Source organism: Salvelinus namaycush, chromosome 24 (genome assembly GCF_016432855.1).
Source record: "Salvelinus namaycush isolate Seneca chromosome 24, SaNama_1.0, whole genome shotgun sequence".
In the NCBI taxonomy this organism is placed as follows: Eukaryota; Metazoa; Chordata; class Actinopteri; order Salmoniformes; family Salmonidae; genus Salvelinus; species Salvelinus namaycush.
In genome coordinates this window covers 30,853,993-30,875,881 of record NC_052330.1, presented here as the reverse complement: position 1 = coordinate 30,875,881, position 21,889 = coordinate 30,853,993, and the positions used below count along the sequence as shown (strand labels likewise).

Genomic DNA, 21,889 nt, shown 5'->3' with positions numbered 1-21,889 from the left:
AGAGAGAGAGAGACCCATATAACCCATATTTATGCTTATTTATTTTAACTTGTGTGCTTTAACCATTTGTACATTGTTACAACACTGTATATATATAATATGACATTTGTAATGTCTTTATTGTTTTGAAACTTCTGTATGTGTAATGTTTACTGTTATTTTGTATTGTTTGTTTCACTTTTGTGTACTGTCTACCTCACTTGCTTTGGCAATGTTAACACATGTTTCCCATGCCAATAAAGCCCCTTGAATTGAATTGAATTGAGAGAGATACAGAGAGAGAGAGGGGGGGGGGGGGGGGGGTGGAGACGGAGACAAAGACAAAGACAAAGAGAGAAAAGAAAGGGAAAACCACTTCCGACATTGTCCAGGAATGTGACCAATGCATGGCATCCTGACAGACATGCTTTGTGTTTTTGACAATACCCAGCTGAGAGGTTCCCCCTGTTGATCTGTCTCTCTATCTTCTATCTCTCCCTGTTGATCTGTCTCTCTTATCTTCTATCTTTCTCTGTTGATCTGTCTCTCTATCTTCTCTCTCTCCTGGGAAACCGGACAGTCAGAGCCTGATAGGCCGGACAGGTAGAGTGAAACGTAAACCATCCCAGAGACACAGCCAACAGCCCGGGATAGACACACCCTGGGGAATTATGTGACTCTGCTCAGTAAGGCTTAATAGTGCCAATGTGGCAGGTCCACACTCCTTACAGAGAGATGACATTTTGACTAGAACAAGATTGTACCATAGCTTAGCTTCATTATTAGATGTTTACAACAGAACATGATAGTCTTTATCTAACCGTCACACAGAATGATGCTACACTACACAAGTACTGGTTTTCCATTCAAGACATAGGCTAGTCAGTAATGTAGTGTACTGTACCAGCCTTGAGGTGGGGCGAGGCCTTCCAGGCCTCCCATTACCATGACAACAACTGAAGGGGTAGGCACGGTCACTACATGAATCTACATCAGAGTCTGAAACACAACATAGACTAGAAGAGACAATGGAATGGTAAACAACATTGTGAAGTCGATATCAGAGTTTTCCTTTAAATGAAGAAGTACACAGTAAAATTCAAGGCTTTGTTCAACTAGTCATGTTTGATATCCTCCAAATGTTTGATTTAGTATAGGCCTAGGCCAATGGGGATATTGAAAACTTTTAATTTTCATGATACAAGTTAACCAGACTTGAAGCAGACTTTGTAGTGCTTTAATACATCATGAATAATTGAGCACTGTTTTTAGCAATTGACCCACATATCACTTTTCATATTTAGTTACTGTGTCTCTTTTCGCTTTGCTTCCGGCTTCTTTGTTCAACAGAAAACACAGACAATGTATCTATAGACTCTCTACTTTCTCAATGAATCATTGCCACTTGTCTTTGCTGACTGTGGTTTTGTCAACTGGAAAGACGCCCAGTCTGGTAGCCAGGTGGATGAGTCACCTCACCTTCTCAAGGCGTGACACAACAACAATTCTTGAGGTAAACTAATGCTGGACTGGCTGAGTGACTGGGGAGTGAAGCTAGAAACATGAGGTGAGGACTTGCTGTGAACTAAACTAGGAAAGCCGGTTCTACCGCACCAGGATTTTCGTTAGCCGGGAATAGCTGACTTTTGGCCTTAAAACCCCAAAAAAAGCAGATCATTAAAATTGCCTGCCAGGCCGATAGTCTGGGAGAAAAATTATCCCATTGCGAAATAATGCATTTTAGCCTATTCATTGACTGAAATAGCAGTAGCTGCTGGAGTGAAACATGCTTTAATAAGACCAATCATTGCACAACAATTCTAAAAGCAAACATGTATAAAAAAATAATAATATGCCCACCATTAAAAAGAGCTACTATTTAAATTTTTGTTTTAAAACATCTTGTTTTATAAAGACTTCCATATTGCCATAGAAACCAGTAGCATCTTGTTTTATAAAGACTTCCATATTGCCATAGAAACCAGTAGCATCTTGATTTAAAAAGAATTCCATATTGCCATAGAAACCAGTAGCTTCTTGCTTTATAAAGACTTCCATACTGCCATAGAAACCAGTAGCATCTTGTTTTATAAAGACTTCCATATTGCCATAGAAACCAGTAGCATCTTGTTTTATAAAGACTTCCATATTGCCATAGAAACCAGTAGCATCTTGTTTTATAAAGACTTCCATATTGCCATAGAAACCAGTGGCATCTTGTTCTATAAAGACGTCCATATTGCCATAGAAACCAGTGGCATCTTGTTTTATAAAGACTTCCATATTGCCATAGAAACCAGTAGCATCTTTCTCTCAGGTTCTATTGGTTATCAACTGTCTTTCATTGTCCAGCAGCCAAAGGCACAATCCTAGTCCTATTAGCAAACCATGATAGTTATCCTAGTCCTATTAGCAAACCATGATAGTTATCCTAGTCCTATTAGCAAACCATGATAGTTATCCTAGTCCTATTAGCAAACCATGATAGTTATCCTAGTCCTATTAGCAAACCATGATAGTTATCCTAGTCCTATTAGCAAACCATGATAGTTATCCTAGTCCTATTAGCAAACCATGATAGTTATCCTAGTCCTATTAGCAAACCATGATAGTTATCCTAGTCCTATTAGCAAACCATGATAGTTGTCCTAGTCCTATTAGCAAACCATGATAGTTGTCCTAGTCCTATTAGCAAACCATGATAGTTATCCTAGTCCTATTAGCAAACCATGATAGTTATCCTAGTCCTATTAGCAAACCATGATAGTTGTCCTAGTCCTATTAGCAAACCATGATAGTTGTCCTAGTCCTATTAGCAAACCATGATAGTTATCCTAGTCCTATTAGCAAACCATGATAGTTGTCCTAGTCCTATTAGCAAACCATGATAGTTATCCTAGTCCTATTAGCAAACCATGATAGTTATCCTAGTCCTATTAGCAAACCATGATAGTTATCCTAGTCCTATTAGCAAACCATGTTAGTTGTCCTAGTCCTATTAGCAAACCATGATAGTTATCCTAGTCCTATTAGCAAACCATGATAGTTGTCCTAGTCCTATTAGCAAACCATGATAGTTATCCTAGTCCTATTAGCAAACCATGATAGTTATCCTAGTCCTATTAGCAAACCATGATAGTTATCCTAGTCCTATTAGCAAACCATGTTAGTTGTCCTAGTCCTATTAGCAAACCATGATAGTTATCCTAGTCTTATTAGCAAACCATGATAGTTGTCCTAGTCCTATTAGCAAACCATGATAGTTATCCTAGTCCTATTAGCAAACCATGATAGTTATCCTAGTCCTATTAGCAAACCATGATAGTTATCCTAGTCCTATTAGCAAACCATGATAGTTATCCTAGTCCTATTAGCAAACCATGATAGTTATCCTAGTCCTATTAGCAAACCATGATAGTTGTCCTAGTCCTATTAGCAAACCATGATAGTTATCCTAGTCCTATTAGCAAACCATGATAGTTGTCCTAGTCCTATTAGCAAACCATGATAGTTGTCCTAGTCCTATTAGCAAACCATGATAGTTATTGCATCTTTATATCTCCCCTCTTTCTAAATGTCTAACTGATATGTTCATCTCTGTCACATGAAACTGCTCACAGTGGTGTATTCCCGCTAACTAGATTATGGAAAGTAATGTCTCTCATAGCCTCCTGCCTTGTGCGCATTGCAACTGTTCTAATATGGGGGATAGTAGATTGACATAGGGCTAGTGATTTTGCTGTTTGTTACTCTAGCCTACTATTAGGAGTAGCCTACTAATCCTAATGTGATGATTAGATAGTCATAATTTAGGCTAATAATATAACTCAATCGCTGTTCGCAAAAAAACAAGTGTTCAATGCAGCGCGCAGCGGCTTAGAGGAGGCTGTATCAGATAGCTTACATTTCCTCAGGAAAATGTTGTCTTTTTATAAAAAGGAGAGACACAAATACAATATTACATCCATCTAAACTGGAGAAGGAAATTATTGTCCAAAAACAAAACAACAAAAAACTGACCCAATGATAAATGCAGTGAACATGAACCCTCAACAGGGATTTGTCACATGTTCTCCAAAACGTGCCAATAAGACAGGCTACTGTTCACACAATTAAGTTGAGAATCTTTATAACTAAAAGACGGATTGGAGTCTTTTCATTGTTTCTCTCTTTACAGCAATAGCCATCTGTTTTCCAAACAGTTTTTACGCGATTGTATTTTAAAATATTGCGATATGCCTGGCTTGTCACTGACAGTTGCAACTCAACACTCAACTATTTGGTAATTGCCTTTCCCTCTGCCCATATTGTGGGTCCTTCTGACCGTAGCCAATGATCCTCTGTGGTCAAATCACACTTTCTGGTATTGTAGCTTATTTTGAATGATTTCATTTATTTCTGTATAGACAGGAGTAAGCTAATTAAGCTATATCATTTTGCCAATTGAATTTACTTTAGGGAAAGCTCAGCTTCCCCTGGTCTTATGGTCACACCTATGTAGTCTAACATCTTCTAATTGCTCATCAGAATTCGGTAAGAATGAGGCGCACAGTTGCATGTTCTGTTAAGATGAATTACCATAAACGAAATGTGATTTCTGTCATTCTGACAACCGTGGGTGGACGCCCTCATCAGCTTACAAAACCAATGCATAATGGGTCTGGTAAATGTCTTACATGTCCTGTAAATGTAAATGCTGCCGGTCAAATGTTCATTTTCCTGACGGAAACCCTGCATCGCATGTATCGCTCCAGGTGAGAGAGAGAGAGAGAGAGGGACGAGATTACAGCACAGCTAGAATGATGAGCTGGTGATATATCAGATAGCAAAAGAGGTCACCACACACACACACACAACCACACGGACAACCACACGAACAACCACACACACACACACATTTAAAAACACACTGGGCCCACGAATGACGCAATTAAAGCAATTGGAGTGTAGGGTTTCAAAGTCACAGTTTAAAAAGCCATTCTATTTTCATGGCTTTTCTGTGTGTGACTAACAGAGTCTAATTAGAGCCTCATTTAGTCTAAGTGCTTTAGTTTTATGGTGTGACTAAGTGACTTAAATTATTACTCAACAAGTTAGTGTTCCTCTAAAAATAACATTTAAATCAACTTAATGAAATGTCAAAACGGTCTCTTCGCCACATTAAATAAATGGAATATAAAGTCACTTTCTCTCAGTGTGGATGCTCTCTGGGGAAACCAACACACACACACACACACACAAACACACACACACACACTTTCTCTCAGTGTGGATGCTCTCTGGGGAAACCAACACACACACACACACACACAAACACACACACACACACTTTCTCTCAGTGTGGATGCTCTCTGGGGAAACCAACACACACACACACACACACACACACAAACACACACACACACACACACACACACACTTTCTCTCAGTGTGGATGCTCTCTGGGGAAACCAACACACACTCTACATCCGTTAGTGAACACCCTCATGGTTACAACCAGTCCTCCTGAAAGACTGCATGGATACATTAGACAGATCATTGATCAGTGGTGTCCCACTGTTCTGACCTTTAACTCTCACCAGGGTTTAATTCCAGTGCTGCATTCCCCTTAAAACACACACACACACACACACACACACACACACACACACACACACACACACACACACACACACACACACACACACACACACACACACACACACACACACACACACACACACACCTACTAACACACACACACACACACACACAGCCCGTGGATTGGATTAACCCTTGAGGGGTAATCTGCTAGCGGGACCAGAACAGAGCTTGTCCGTCTCTAATTAGCATATTAACGTGAGACTATAGATTAGATTAGATTAGATTAGGATGATAATCCTGCCACAGCTGGCCTAGAACTGTTTACTAAATCAACACTTTAAAAACTGGTTCAGGGCTGTCTAATCATCACAAATAACGGCCCTAATTAGACCATCAACACCGATTTATAGTCAAGCATTGATGACAATAACTGACTCCGGCTTATTTAGGCCTGCTTCAATGAAAACTTCTGCATCGCTTCTTAGCGCAAACTCCATTATGATCTTCACTTAGGCTATAGCCTACTTTGTGCGAGAAAGACAGAGAGAGAGAGTTTACTGTGAATTTTTTATTGTTTATTTCACTTTTGTTTAATATCTATTTCACTTGCTTTGGCAATGTAAACATGTTTCCCATGCCAATAAAGCCCTTGAATTGAATTGAGAGAGAGATGTACTAGTCTGTGGCGACCTAAATGCCAGAACCGGACAAGAACCTGACACTCTCAGCACATAAGGGGACAAACACCATCCTGGAGGTCAACATTCCCTCCCCCTTATGCCCCCCTAGACACAACTACGACAACATAACCAACAAAAATGAGTCACAACTCCTGCAGCTCTGTCGCACGCTGGGTATGTACATAGTCAGTGGTAGGCTTCGAGGGGACTCCTATGGTAGGTACACCTATAGCGCATCTCTTGGCAGTAGTACTGTAGACTACTTTATCACTGACCTCAACCCTGAGTCTCTCAGAGCGTTCACAGTCAGCCCACTGACATCCCTATCAGATCACAGCAAAATCACAGTCTACTTGAACAGAGGAATAACCAATCACGAGGCATCAAAAACCAATGGAAGAGAATAATATTAAGAAATGCTATAGATGGAAGGAAAGTAGTGTGGAAATCTACCAAAAAACAATTAGGCAACAACAAATTCAATCGCTTTTAGAAAACTTCCTGGACAAAACGTTTCACTTAATAACCTCTGAAGGATCCGCCCCTTTTTTTCAATTTTCCCCTAAAATGACATACCCAAATCTAACTGCCTGTAGCTCAGGACCTGAAGCAAGGATATGCATATTCTTGATAGCATTTGAAAGACACTTTGAAGTTTGTGGAAATGTAAAAGGAATGTAGGAGAATATAACACATTAGATCTGGTAAAAGAAAATACAAAGAAAAAAACTTGTTTTTGTGTATTTTTTTTGTACCATCATCTTTGAAATGCAAGAGAAAGGCCATAATGTATTATTCCAGCCCAGGTGCAATTTAGACTTTGGCCACTAGATGGCAGCAGTGTATGTGCAAAGTTTTAGACTGATCCAATGAACCATTGCATTTCTGTTCAAAATGGTGTATCAAGACAGCACAAATGTGTCTAATTGGTTTATTCATACATTTTCAAGTTCATAATTGTGCACTCTCCTCAAACAATAGCATGATATTATTTCACTGCAATAACTAGTGTAAATTGGACAGTGCAATTCCACAAAAGTGGAGACAAATTTGACCCCAATAACTACCTTGGAATATGCATCAACAGCAACCTTGAGAAAATCCTCTGCATTATCATTAACAGCAGACTCGTACATTTCCTCAGTGAAAACAATGTACTGAGCAAATATCAAATTTACCACATTACCGTACAACAGACCACATATTCACCTTGCACACCCTAATTGACAAACAAACAAAACAAAGGCAAAGTCTTCGCATTATTTGTTGATTTCAAAAAAGCTTTTGACTCAATTTGGCATGAAGGTCTGCTACACAAATGGATGGAAATCAGTGTTAGGGGAAAAACATACTTCAGCAGAACCTAGATCCTCTACACAGATTCTGTCAGACCCGGGACTTGACAGCAAATCTCAGTAAGACAAAAAGTAATGGTGTTCCAAAAAAGGTCCAGTCGCACAGACCACCAATACAAATTCCATCTAGACACTGTTGCCCTGGAGACCACCTTCTAGCCTAAACATCAGCACCACAGGTAACTTCCACAAAGCTGTGAACAATCTGAGAGACAAGGCAAGAAGGGCCTTCTATGCCATCAAAAGGAACATACAGTTGAAGTCGGAAGTTTACATATACCTTAGCCAAAAACATTCAGACTCAGTTTTTCACAATTCCTGACATTTAATCCTAGTAAAAATTCCCTGTCTTAGGTCAGGATCACCAATTTATTTTAAGAATGTGAAATGTCAGACTAATAGGAGAGAGAATGATTTATTTCAGCTTTTATTTCTTTCATCACATTCCCAGTGGGTCAGAAGTTTACATACACTCAATTAGTATTTGGTAGCGTTGCCTTCAAATTGTTTAACTTGGGTCAAACATTTTGGGCAGCCTTCCACAAGCTTCCCACAATAAGTTGGGTGAATTTTGGCACATTCCTCCTGACAGAGCTGGTGTAACTGAGTCAGGTTTGTAGAACTCCTTGCTCGCACACAATTTTACAGTTCTGCCCACAAATTTTCAGGGCAATGTGATGGCCACTCCAATACCTTGACTTTGCTGTCCTTAAGCCATTTTGCCACAACTTTGGAAGTATGCTTGGGGTCATTGTCCATTTGGAAGACCCATTTGCGACCAAGCTTTAACTTCCTAACTGATGTCTTGAGATGTTGCTTCAATATATCCACATAATTTTCCTTTCTCATGATGCCATCTATTTTGTGAAGTGCACCAGTCCCTCCTGCAGCAAAGCACCCCCACAACATGATGTTGCCACCCCCGTGCTTCACGGTTGGGATGGTGTTCTTTGGCTTGCAAGCCTCCCCCTTTTTCCTCCAAACATAACGATGGTCATTATGGACAAATAGTTCTATTTTTGTTTCATCAGAACAGAAGACATTTCTCCAAAAAGTGCGATCTTTGTCCCCATGTGCAGTTGCAAACAGTAGTCTGGCTTTTTTATGGTGGTTTTGGAGCAGTGGCTTCTTCCTTGCTGGGCGGCCTTTCAGGTTATGTCAATATAGGACTCGTTTTACTGTGAATATAGATACTTTTGTACCTGTTTCCTCCAGCATCTTCACAAGGTCCTTTGCTGTTGTTCTGGAATTGATTTGCACTTTTCGCACCAAAGTACATTCATCTCTAGGAGACAGAACGCGTCTCCTTCCTGAGCGGTATGACGGCTGCGTGGTCCCATGGTGTTTATACTTGCGTACTATTGTTTGTAATGAACGTGGTACCTTCAGGCGTTTAGAAATTGCTCCCAAGGATGAACCAGACTTGTGGAGGTCTACAATTTTTTTTCTGAGGTCTTGGCTGATTTCTTTTGATTTTCTCATGATGTCAAGCAAAGAGGCAGTGAATTTGAAGGTAGGCCTTGAAATACATCCACAGGCACACCTCCAATTGACTCAAATGATGTCAATTAGCTTATCAGAAGCTTCTAAAGCCATGACATCATTTTCTGGAATTTTCCAAGCTGTTTAATGGCACAGTCAACTTAGTCTATGTAAACTTCAGACCCACTGGAATTGTGATACAGTTAATTCTAAGTGAAATAATCTGTCTGTAAACAATTGTTGGAAAAATTACTTGTGTCATGCACAAAGTAGATGTCCTAATCGACTTGCCAAAACTACAGTTTGTTACCAAGAAATTTGTGGAGTGGTTGAAAAATGAGTTTTAATGACTCCAACCTAAGTGTATGTAAACTTTCGACTTCAACTGTAACATTTGACATTTGACATACCAATTAGGATCTGTTTAAAAATACTTGAATCAGTTATATAACCCATTGCCCTTTATGGTTGTGAGGTTTGAGGTCTGCTCACCAAACAATAATTCACAAAAACGATCTGTATAGGGTCAGGAGGTGTGGCCTGTGAAGGAATCATCCTTATCAGGCCATCTGTCCTATTCCAAGCTCACAACACAGCACTAGAGACAGATTTAGAGAGATGCCCTGGGCTCATCAGGTCTGGAGCCTCAGTTTAACACAAAACAGACTGTAGGATAGGAGAACTGTAGTCAGACAAACAGAAGCACACACACAGACACACACACATACACAAAGTCAAGCCTCTGCAATGCAATGCAAGTCATCCTGTACACGTGCAACTCAAATACATCATATTTCAGGGCCTTGGGTGGAATCCCAGTCCAGATTCCAGACCACCAATGATATAAGTGAATGCAGACAGTGGCTCCTGTAAATAGAACACGAGTGACTTTTGCATAGACACAGACACACACAATATAACATGACTTAAGACTGCATAGTTTCTGTTCACGATCCAATCAACGCTTGACGTCATCAGCTATCCTGGCCAGCATGCACTTAGATCAGTTTACAGTATGTGGATGGTTGTAGATGAATGCACTGGCTCCTGGATGTAAAACAACATGGCTGCATACATAGGGACATGTAATGTACAGGAAGTACAGTTTCAGGCATAATGTAAGTTCAGGCTTCAACCAATCAATGATCTTTAATAACCCATCCAATCAATGATCGTTAATAACCCATCCAATCAATGATCTTTAATAACCCATCCAATCAATGATCTTCAATAACCCATCCAATCAATGATCTTTAATAACCCATCCAATCAATGATCTTTAATAACCCATCCAATCAATGATCTTTAATAACCCATCCAATCAATGATCTTTAATAACCCATCCAATCAATGATCTTCAATAACCCATCCAATCAATGATCTTCAATAACCCATCCAATCAATGATCTTTAATAACCCATCCAATCAATGATCTTCAATAACCCATCCAATCAATGATCTTCAATAACCCATCCAATCAATGATCTTCAATAACCCATCCAATCAATGATATTTAATAACCCATCCAATCAATGATCTTTAATAACCCATCCAATCAATGATCTTTAATAACTCATCCAATCAATGATCTTCAATAACCCATCCAATCAATGATCTTCAATAACCCATCCAATCAATGATCTTCAATAACCCATCCAATCAATGATCTTCAATAACCCATCCAATCAATGATCTTTAATAACCCATCCAATCAATGATCTTTAATAACCCATCCAATCAATGATCTTTAATAACCCATCCAATCACACAGAGGTCTGGAAGGAAGTTGCATGTAAATTATTCCTTGGTGTTTTACCACTTGTAAATGTTAGGACTATGCGGTATGCATTCCTCCATCTCTCCAGGCATAGAAAGCTACAATTTAAGACTGTTTCTGTATAGAGCTAGTTCTCTCCAAGGGGAGAGAGGTGTCAGTAAACTCATTACACTGACAGTGGGATGCCCCAGAAACTCCACCCCTGTCTTGCCTCCTCCAGCCTACCCCCCAACACCACAACCCGAGCCAATACACTACTTCACCTCAGCGTAACCCCACCTCTCCCCAGCCTCACCCCCCAACACCTCCCAGCCAACCCCCCCAACAACCAAGCCTCTTTGAAGGCCTTTTGTTTACTTCTCTGTCTCGTGCCCATCACTCTCTTTTGTGAAAGAGGAGCCAAAAATGTGTGGAGGGCTATGTGGGAGAATCCAAGAGTGGAGAGTGGGCAGAACAGAACAGAGCAATGATTGGGTTGACATTAAGGTGCATAGTATAGACCCCTTTCTGTGTTTGCAAACATTGCCTCACGAGGGCGATGCACGCAAGTTGGTGGCAGAACATGGCCTCACGAGGGCGATGCACGCAAGTTGGTGGCAGAACATGGCCTCACGAGGGCGATGCACGCAAGTTGGTGGCAGAACATGGCCTCACGAGGGCGATGCACGCAGGTTGGTGGCAGAACATGGCCTCACGAGGGCGAGCACGCAGGTTGGTGGCAGAACATGGCCTCACGAGGGCGATGCACACAGGTTGGTGGCAGAACATGGCCTCACGAGGGCGATGCACGCAGGTTGGTGGCAGAACATGGCCTCACGAGGGCGATGCACGCAGGTTGGTGGCAGAACATGGCCTCACGAGGGCGATGCACGCAGGTTGGTGGCAGAACATGGCCTCACGAGGGCGATGCACGCAGGTTGGTGGCAGAACATGGCCTCACGAGGGCGATGCACGCAGGTTGGTGGCAGAACATGGCCTCACGAGGGCGATGCACGCAAGTTGGTGGCAGAACATGGCCTCACGAGGGCGATGCACGCAGTTGGTGGCAGAACATGGCCTCACGAGGGCGATGCACGCAGGTTGGTGGCAGAACATGGCCTCACGAGGGCGATGCACGCAGGTTGGTGGCAGAACATGGCCTCACGAGGGCGATGCACGCAGGTTGGTGGCAGAACATGGCCTCACGAGGGCGATGCACGCAGGTTGGTGGCAGAACATGGCCTCACGAGGGCGATGCACGCAGGTTGGTGGCAGAACATGGCCTCACGAGGGCGATGCACGCAGGTTGGTGGCAGAACATGGCCTCACGAGGGCGATGCACGCAAGTTGGTGGCAGAACATGGCCTCACGAGGGCGATGCACGCAGGTTGGTGGCAGAACATGGCCTCACGAGGGCGATGCACGCAGGTTGGTGGCAGAACATGGCCTCACGAGGGCGATGCACGCAGGTTGGTGGCAGAACATGGCCTCACGAGGGCGATGCACGCAGGTTGGTGGCAGAACATGGCCTCACGAGGGCGATGCACGCAGGTTGGTGGCAGAACATGGCCTCACGAGGGCGAGCACGCAGGTTGGTGGCAGAACATGGCCTCACGAGGGCGATGCACGCAGGTTGGTGGCAGAACATGGCCTCACGAGGGCGATGCACGCAGGTTGGTGGCAGAACATGGCCTCACGAGGGCGATGCACGCAGGTTGGTGGCAGAACATGGCCTCACGAGGGCGATGCACGCAGGTTGGTGGCAGAACATGGCCTCACGAGGGCGATGCACGCAGGTTGGTGGCAGAACATGGCCTCACGAGGGCGATGCACGCAGGTTGGTGGCAGAACATGGCCTCACGAGGGCGATGCACGCAGGTTGGTGGCAGAACATGGCCTCACGAGGGCGATGCACGCAGGTTGGTGGCAGAACATGGCCTCACGAGGGCGATGCACACAAGTTGGTGGCAGAACATGGCCTCACGAGGGCGATGCACGCAGGTTGGTGGCAGAACATGGCCTCACGAGGGCGATGCACGCAGGTTGGTGGCAGAACATGGCCTCACGAGGGCGATGCACGCAGGTTGGTGGCAGAACATGGCCTCACGAGGGCGATGCACGCAGGTTGGTGGCAGAACATGGCCTCACGAGGGCGATGCACGCAGGTTGGTGGCAGAACATGGCCTCACGAGGGCGATGCACGCAGGTTGGTGGCAGAACATGGCCTCACGATGGCGATGCACGCAGGTTGGTGGCAGAACATGGCCTCACGAGGGCGATGCACGCAGGTTGGTGGCAGAACATGGCCTCACGAGGGCGATGCACGCAGGTTGGTGGCAGAACATGGCCTCACGAGGGCGATGCACGCAGGTTGGTGGCAGAACATGGCCTCACGAGGGCGATGCACGCAGGTTGGTGGCAGAACATGGCCTCACGAGGGCGATGCACGCAGGTTGGTGCGTGGGGGAGTTCTTATGGAACGGTAGCAAAAAAAGCCTCTATTTACATGTTGCTTATGAGCGCATTTCACACCACTTCTGGGTTCGTATGAATGTCCTGCTTAATATAATGTTTGTGTCATCATTGCAAATCAACTGCATTATACTTTTTTTAAAAACACTTCAACTTCAACCAGTAAAATGGCTCTTTAGATTTTGCTACAGCATATGTCAATGAGCGTTAGCATTCTAGCTAACAACTGCTGCATCAAGAAGAGTTATTTTGTAAAGATCACAACCAAATATAATCGTAGCGACTGTTCAAGCAAGAATCAAAACAACATTGTAAGGGTATTTGAACCCACAAAAGTGATTTTGTTTAGAAGTAATAAAACGTACATCGAGGTTATGTTGAATGGGTGCAGATGGAGATGACTTTCTGACTACCTCCAAGCGTCTCGCTCATCTGTGTGTGGCACCAGTGTGTCGTGAAAAAGGGTCTACAGTATATGCTGTAATACCAAAGGTAATAAATAACCGGTGATGTATATTCCTTATTTTACAGCAAGCCAGGTTTAGATTATTCTACCCCCACTCCTCCCCTCCTATCTCTCCATCCCTCCTCCCATTCTGGCACAGTTCTCTCATTTAGCACCTCCGTGTTTGTCTACTAAAGTCCCCAAGGCCTCGTTGGCATCTGGACGCCATGAGCGAAGCTACACATCTTAACATTCAGGCAACAACTAACATCTGTTTCCCTTGGACTTCAAACATTAGACCTCATCCATCAGCTCTGAATGATCATCAACCAGCTGGGCATCATCAGCTATCTGTGGAATCTCCCATCAACTGACAGCCCCCGGAAATTTCTTTGGTTCGTTTTTTTTTAAGTGACTGAGATTCTGTATGAAAAAATATCTATATTATTATTATTACTATTATTATTATTAGTTGTAGTATTATACAGAGATCAGTTGGAGGGGAGAGAGATATCATGGTGGGTGAGAGAATGTCTCTATCTGTACAAGGTTTTTAGCACAGATAGAGCACAAATAGACTAGACTTGGCACTAATTACTCACTGCAGTGAGCCTTTTCTTGACACATGGGCCATGCCAGTCAAGCAGACAATATGTGTAGATTGTCCTAATGCCCTCTGTCTGACAGTGTGATGTGAAGAGAAAGGTTCAGGGACATGCAAGGGCATCACTTCTAGCAAAATATCAGGTTAGAGACGTTGCCCAGCCCCAACCCTGTCCCAGTCCGCCACAGGCAGACAAGCAGACACAATATTGCTGTTACGCAATGATGCACAAACATGGCCAAAAAATGTGTTTGTGTGCAGATTAAAAGCAGCTCCGCTTGCTAGCATGCTGCTAGGATAGGGTATATATACCTTCAGGGTTTGAAAATTGTAGAATCACTGGAACCTCAAAAGACACCATCTGTGTATATAGAACGTAATTTCCTGCAAGAAGTGCTCCTATGCTGCCTTCCTAAAACGAATGAACGAATCAGAGTCTGGATATAGGCGGCCTGTCTGTTTGTATGTTACAGCACGAAACAGATTCTATTTATCCTACAGACAGATCATGCCGTTATTGGTGTGTGTGTGTGTGTGTGTGTGTGTGTGTGTGTGTGTGTGTGTGTGTGTGTGTGTGTGTGTGTGTGTGTGTGTGTGTGTGTGTGTGTGTGTGTGTGTGTGTGTGTGTGTGTGTGTGTGTGTGTTATTGGTGGTGATATGCAGCTAAAACCAGGCTTAGCATCCTATTTCATCATGGTATTTCATCCAACAGCCTGCTAAAGCCTGGGTATTTAGGTCTTAGGACGGGGACATTGATTTCTAGTCCGCTTGATGCATTTCAAATGTCCCTTAAGCAGGCCATAGTGAAAGAGACGGAGAGGGAGGGAGAGAAAGAGCGATATCCTAAGCAGGCCATAGTGAAAGAGACGGAGAGGGAGGGAGAGAAAGAGCGATATCCTAAGCAGGCCATAGTGAAAGAGAGGGAGAGGGAGGGAGAGAAAGAGCGATATCCTAAGCAGGCCATAGTGAAAGAGACGGAGAGGGAGGGAGAGGGAGGGAGAGAAAGAGCGATATCCTAAGCAGGCCATAGTGAAAGAGACGGAGAGGGAGGGAGAGGGAGGGAGAGGGAGGGAGAGAAAGAGCGATATCCTAAGCAGGCCATAGTGAAAGAGAGGGAGAGGGAGGGAGAGGGAGGGAGAGAAAGAGCGATATCCTAAGCAGGCCATAGTGAAAGAGAGGGAGAGGGAGGTCTGTGTAGGTTCAGGAGGCGTCGCCTGTGAAGGAATCATCCTTATCAGGCCATCTGTCCTATTCCAAGCTCACAACACAGCACTAGAGACAGATTTAGAGAGATGCCCTGGGCTCATCAGGTCTGGAGAAAGAGAAAAGAGAGAGAGCCTACCAGGAAAATACTTCTACATCCAGACCACAGCACCACCAGCCACATCCACACCCCCACTCCAAAACAATCAATACCCCCCCAAACCAACCATGACCACAACCCATATAGGCCCCCTCAGATCAGACCTATGCCCCTCCTGCCCACCCCATGCCCCCCACTCCCACAAACAGGGCCTCAACATGAAACTCACACATACGCCCTGGCCGTGAGCAGGTAAACAGGTCCAACCACCACTCTTACACTAGCCCAAGTCAATGGCATGTACCAGATGCTCAGCAGGCTCTGCTCACACTTACTGGTCTGAGACCAAACCACACGACTAACAACATTGGACACTTTATGGAACACAAAGCCTCACTATCTCATCTTGGAGTATCCAAGGCCTGAGGTCCTCTGCCTTTGACCTAAACAGCAGGAACCTGGACTTCACAAAATAAATCAGAAATACAGACATTATCATCCTACAAGAAACATGGTATAGAGGAGATTGACCCACTGGTTGCCCTCTAGGGTACAGAGAGCTGGTAGTCCCATCCACCAAACTACCAGGTGTGAAACAGGGAAGGGACTCAGGGGGTATGCTAATTTGGTATAGAGCAGTCCTTACTCACTTCATTAAATTAATCAAAACAGGAACATTTTACATTTGGCTAGAAATTCAAAAGGAAATGATTTCAACGGGGAGTAATGCCCTCCTGTGTGATACTTATAGAATCCCCATACTTTAATGAAGACACTTCTCCATCCTGGAGAGGGAAGAAAATCCTTTACAGACACAAGGACAGGTACTAGTCTCTGACGACCTAAATGACAGAACTGGACAAGAACCTGACACCCTCAGCACACAGTGGGACAAACGCCTACCTGGAGGTGACAGCATTCCCTCCCCCATAATTCCCTCCCCCTGGACACAACTACGACAACATAACCAACAAAAACAGGTCACAACTCCTGCAGCTCTGTCACATGCTGGGTATGTACATAGTCAATAATAGGCTGTGAGGGGACTCCTATGGTAGGTACACCTATAGCCCATCTCTTGGCAGTAGTACTGTAGACTACTTTATCACTGACCTCAACCCAGAGTCTCTCAGAGCGTTCACAGTCAGCCCACTGACACCCCTATCAGACCACAGCAAAATAACAGTCTACTTGAACAGAGCAATACTCAATCACGAGGCATCAAAGCCAAAGGAACTGCATATTATTAAGAAATGCTATAGATGGAAGGAAAGTAGTGTAGAAACCTAACAGAATTGAGAGAGAGAGAACGAGAACGAGAACGAGAGAGAGAGAGGGAGGACAGCCAAAGACAACAATGATAGTCAGTGAACTCATCCAAAATCAATTTGCCCGAGTCCTTCTAAAAGCAATTAACATAGTCTCCTCTTCTTCCTTCAGGGCCGTGATACTCACTGACCTAATTCACCACACATCAATCTGATTGTGATACACTGAAGACACTACTTAAGCATCCAGTGAGTGTGTGTGTGTGTGTGTGTGTGTGTGTGTGTGTGTGTGTGTGTGTGTGTGTGTGTGTGTGTGTGTGTGTGTGTGTGTGTGTGTGTGTGTGTGTGTGTGTGTGTGTGTGTGTGTGTCTTTGTGAGTGAGTGTGTGTGTGTGTGTGTGTCTTTGTGAGTGAGTGTGTGTGTGTGTGTGTGTGTGTGTGTGTGTGTTATAATCATCCCAGGCATGACTTCATGTCAGTATGAGGGAGGATTTAAACACAGCAACAGTGAGGTAACCACAACAACAACAATAGTTTAGTCATATGGTGACACATATGGTGCGGTGTGTCTGTCCACCAAAAAGCCAGTCGGTCAGACTCTGTCATACGGCAGGTTGATCCACTGCTGTGTGGGCCTTGACTGAATCCATCTGGGGGATGGAGGGCCACTCAGGCCTTGACTGAATCCATCTGGGGGATGGAGGGCCACTCAGGCCTTGGCAGCATCACTGTCCAACGTCTCTTGTGTTATGATGTAGTTCTGTCTGTCTGAATCGTCTGTCTGAGCGGTCTGTATGTCTGAACAGTCTGTCTGTCTGTTTGAATGGCCTGTCTGTCTGAACGGACTGTCTGTCTGAACGGACTGTCTGTCTGAATGGCCTGTCTGTCTGAACGACCTGTATGTCTGAATGGTCTGTCTGTCTGAACGGTATGTCTGTCTGTCTGAACGGTATGTCTGTCTGTCTGTCTGTCTGTCTGTCTGTCTGTCTGAACAGTATGTCTGTCTGTCTGAACGATATGTCTGTCTGAATAGCTGTCTGTCTGTCTCAGACCCATATAGGGATGGCTCTGCTTTGTTAGTCCCTACTGCTGGTGCAAAGTCTAATTCCACCTTATCCTATGCATTCAACATCCCAGCTCAAGCTTGGCTGGTATGGCCCATTGAGATGGCCTATGGACAGGTGTGGTGGAGAGATGTAGGCTATAACAGGTGTATGACAGGTGAGTATAACAGGTGTATGACAGGTGAGTATAACAGGTGAATGACAGGTGAGTATAACAGGTGTATGACAGGTGAGTATAACAGGTGTATGACATGTGAGTATAACAGGTGAACGACAGGTGAGTATAACAGGTGTATGACAGGTGAGTATAACAGGTGAATGACAGGTGAGTATAACAGGTATATGACAGGTGAGTATAACAGGTGAATGACAGGTGAGTATGACAGGTGAGTATAACAGGTGAATGACAGGTGAGTATAACAGGTGAATGACAGGAGAGTATAACAGGTGTATGACAGGTGAGTATAACAGGTGAATGACAGGTGAGTATAACAGGTGAATGACAGGAGAGTATAACAGGTGTATGACAGGTGAGTATAACAGGTGTATGACAGGTGAGTATAACAGGTGAATGACAGGTGAGTATAACAGGTGAATGACAGGAGAGTATAACAGGTGTATGACAGGTGAGTATAACAGGTGTATGACAGGTGAGTATAACAGGTGAATGACAGGTGAGTATAACAGGTGAATGACAGGAGAGTATAACAGGTGTATGACAGGTGAGTATAACAGGTGTATGACAGGTGAGTATAACAGGTGAGTATAACAGGTGTATGACAGGTGAGTATAACAGGTGAATGACAGGTGAGTTTAACAGGTGTATGACAGGTGTAGGAACTTCGACTTACCACAGAGTCCATTAGGGATGCTCCTGTGATGGTGTGGTGCTGACAGGTCATCCATGGACCTCCTCTGGAAGGTGCTTCCCAGATTGCCCTCCCTCTCCGCGGGCAGCTTGTGTATGTGGTTGTGGCCGTTGTGGCCGTTATGGTGGTCGGGGCTTCCTGCGCTCCCTGTGCTGGAGGTACTACTCCCATCCCCGACATCCCGAACTGTCCCTGTCCCGCCATTCAGGTTGGTGAGGCTGGACTGGGAGTCTATGGAGCTCCGGGAACCGACTCCGTTCCTGTCCTCATCCAGCATGAAGATGATCTCCTTCAGGTCCGTGTTCTCGCGCACCACCCTCTCCTGGTTGGTCTCGAGCTCTTTGAGCTTTAGCTGGTAGGTGCCCACCTCCTTCCACATGGCACTTGCGGAGTACCGGCCAAACCGCTGCCACTCCCGGGACAGCTTCTTGCCCTTCTGCCGGTCGTCGTCTAGGAAGCAGCAGAGCTCGCGCAGCTCGTTGTTGTCGTCCTGGAGCTTCTGGTTGATCTCCTTCAGGTTGCGGATCTCGTGCAGGTGCACCTGCAGCCTCCGGTTAACGTCTTTCATCATGTTGCCGTGGTCGATCATTAGGCTCATCTTCTCGTTGTCCAGCCTCCGTAGCCGCTTGACCAGCTCCTCCTTGCCGCATCGCAGCAGCTCTTCATCCGGTAGCTGATTCAGGTCTGGCTCCTTGGGTCCCTCCGACAGGTTTTTAGCCATGTCTCACCGCGCGTCTGTGCTTTCTCCCCGGTCAGATATAACAGGAAGGCAGTCAACTGGATGTTTAGGCTAAACTAACCGAGTCTCAATTGCGGAATTGTATTGAAATGTGAATACATGATACGGAAATAAAGGTGGTACCTCGGATCAAAAAGTTGAATGAATCAAATGAAAATGCGATGTTGTAAACGTCAACCATTCAGAAGAGGCTGCATGCAGTACACCCTCACCCGTCGTTCAACAACAAAAACTTGCGGTTAGTATTTGCAATTATTGTTTATCTTTGCATTTGTTCATAAATCGTATCTATAACGTGTAAATATTAATAACATCCCGACAAAAAAACAAGTGGATGTTTGCAGATCAAAGCTCCATCACTAATCCCTCGCGCTGAGAACTGTCAGAGGAATCCTCAGCATTCCAGCATTGCATGTGTAAATCCTGTTATGCACGTATGAAAAAAATAATCGAAAATTATTAACAATTCTGCTACAAATCAAACATAAATATGCGTTTGGAAACGTTTTTATAGAAAACGAATTAATAGCACTCTATTTACTATTGCCGCATGTTGCATTTCCGAGAAACGAATGTCTTTTACAACCGACACAATGCTCGAGCTCTTTCAAAGATAAGCCATTTCCCCGAAGTGGTGAGCGCCTGCACGCGCAGCGGAGTGAATACCGTCGCTCGCTGGGAATTAGCACGGTCCTCCACTGTTTCCACGGACTGTAGTGCGTACTCGGATTTGAAAACGTTCAAGAAGCTCTCTATCAAGACGGCCAATCAAGAGGCAGGCCTGATCGTGCCTACTCCACGCAATGGATGTCACTGCCTTCTTAAAGGGCCAGTAAGGAACTTCACTTCACATGTTATGAAAGACGTGAAAAGGCATGGTTTTCTTATAATAAAAAATGTATACATTTATCAATAAATGTTATAAAATAGATCTGATTTGAAAATAACAATATGCAATTGAATTGGTCAGTTTCAGTAATTGAAATTCAACAGAATAATTATGAAAATATAGCACTATTCTTAATTTTTTAAATATTTGTTTTAATTTAAACTTTATTTATTTAGGCAAGTCAGTTAAGAGCAAATTCTTATTTACTATGACGGCCTACCCCGGCCAAATCCTAACCCGTACAACGCTGGGCCAATTGTGCACCACCCTATGGGACTCCCAACCACGGCCGGTTGTGATTCAGCCTGGAATCGAACCAGGGTCTGTAGTGACGCCTCCAGCACTGAGATGCATCATTTATAGCTATGTGACCTGTTATTATCGTGTTATAAACATGGTTTGGCCTAATAACCTATAGCACTATAATAAAGCACTGCTTTCAGTCTGCAGAATGTCTCAATCCTTTTAATTGCTCTGTGAAAATGATGATAGCTTTAGTGTACACTTCCTTGCCCTGGCATGTTGACCCAATTCAAACAATGAATACACTGTTTCCAAACTTTGTACTAATTACTGAATCATCAAAGCTGAGGCGGCAGAGGAAAGAAATGTTACACTTGATTGAGTTTTCACAATGTAACCCATCATAAAACTCTAAGTAGAATCCTTCCACTTGCAATTCAGTCAACAGCAATTCATTCAACATGTTTTAAAAATGACACTCATCCAGAGGTCACGAGTGTAAACAAGAAAGTGGCAAAACATGAATGGTCTTTATTCCGCGGGTTTACAGCGACACCTTGTGGACAAAAGTAATATTTTCGGGGGCTCAGTGATTTTGCTAAATGATTCTACTAAAACCGGCTTCATTTACTAAATCAGACACACTGAGGTAATAATGTTGATTAAGAAGTTCACCGAAGAAGTGAATATATACTGTATAAAGCTCTCTACAGTATTTAATACGTTGTATATTGAATATATTGTAACGACCCTGGGTTATCCCACTTCTGACACCAATGTAATGAAACAGGCAGGGAGCAGGTCTCGAACCCTCGACCTTCTAGCCCGAAGTCCAGCGCGCTATCGACTGTGCCCCAAAAGCATGCTCAAGCGGCAGAGTCGATATCCGTGCTTATAAACCCAGGGTCGTTACACTATATTGAACTGTAACGTTGCTGTAACAACATAATAATTGACATAGACTGTGTATAAAGTGACATAGACTGTGTATAAAGTGACATAGACTGTGTATAAAGTGACATAGACTGTGTACAAAGTGACCTAGACTGTGTACAAAGTAACAAGGTACAGACTAGAAACACTCATATATTAAGTCCATCCTACTAAACATGATCATCATACACCCATTACATTCAAAATATAATTTCTCTATAAAAAA

The 21,889-nt window shown here is 43.9% G+C and overlaps 1 protein-coding gene across 5 annotated transcripts in view; it reads right to left on the bottom strand.

The window, feature by feature from the left end:
- LOC120019175 (coiled-coil domain-containing protein 85C-B-like) overlaps positions 1 to 20,309 on the bottom strand; it is a 116,359-nt gene extending 96,050 nt beyond the window's left edge. For all 5 annotated transcript variants that reach the window (XR_005472298.1, XM_038962474.1, XM_038962476.1 and 2 more), the window contains exon 1: positions 18,842 to 20,309. Coding sequence is in view for 4 of the 5 variants with exons in the window: in XM_038962474.1 (XP_038818402.1) it covers positions 18,842 to 19,580 (739 nt within the window). In the remaining variant the exon portion in view is untranslated. The remainder of the gene's footprint in view (positions 1 to 18,841) is intronic.
- Positions 20,310 to 21,889: the final 1,580 nt, after the last annotated feature.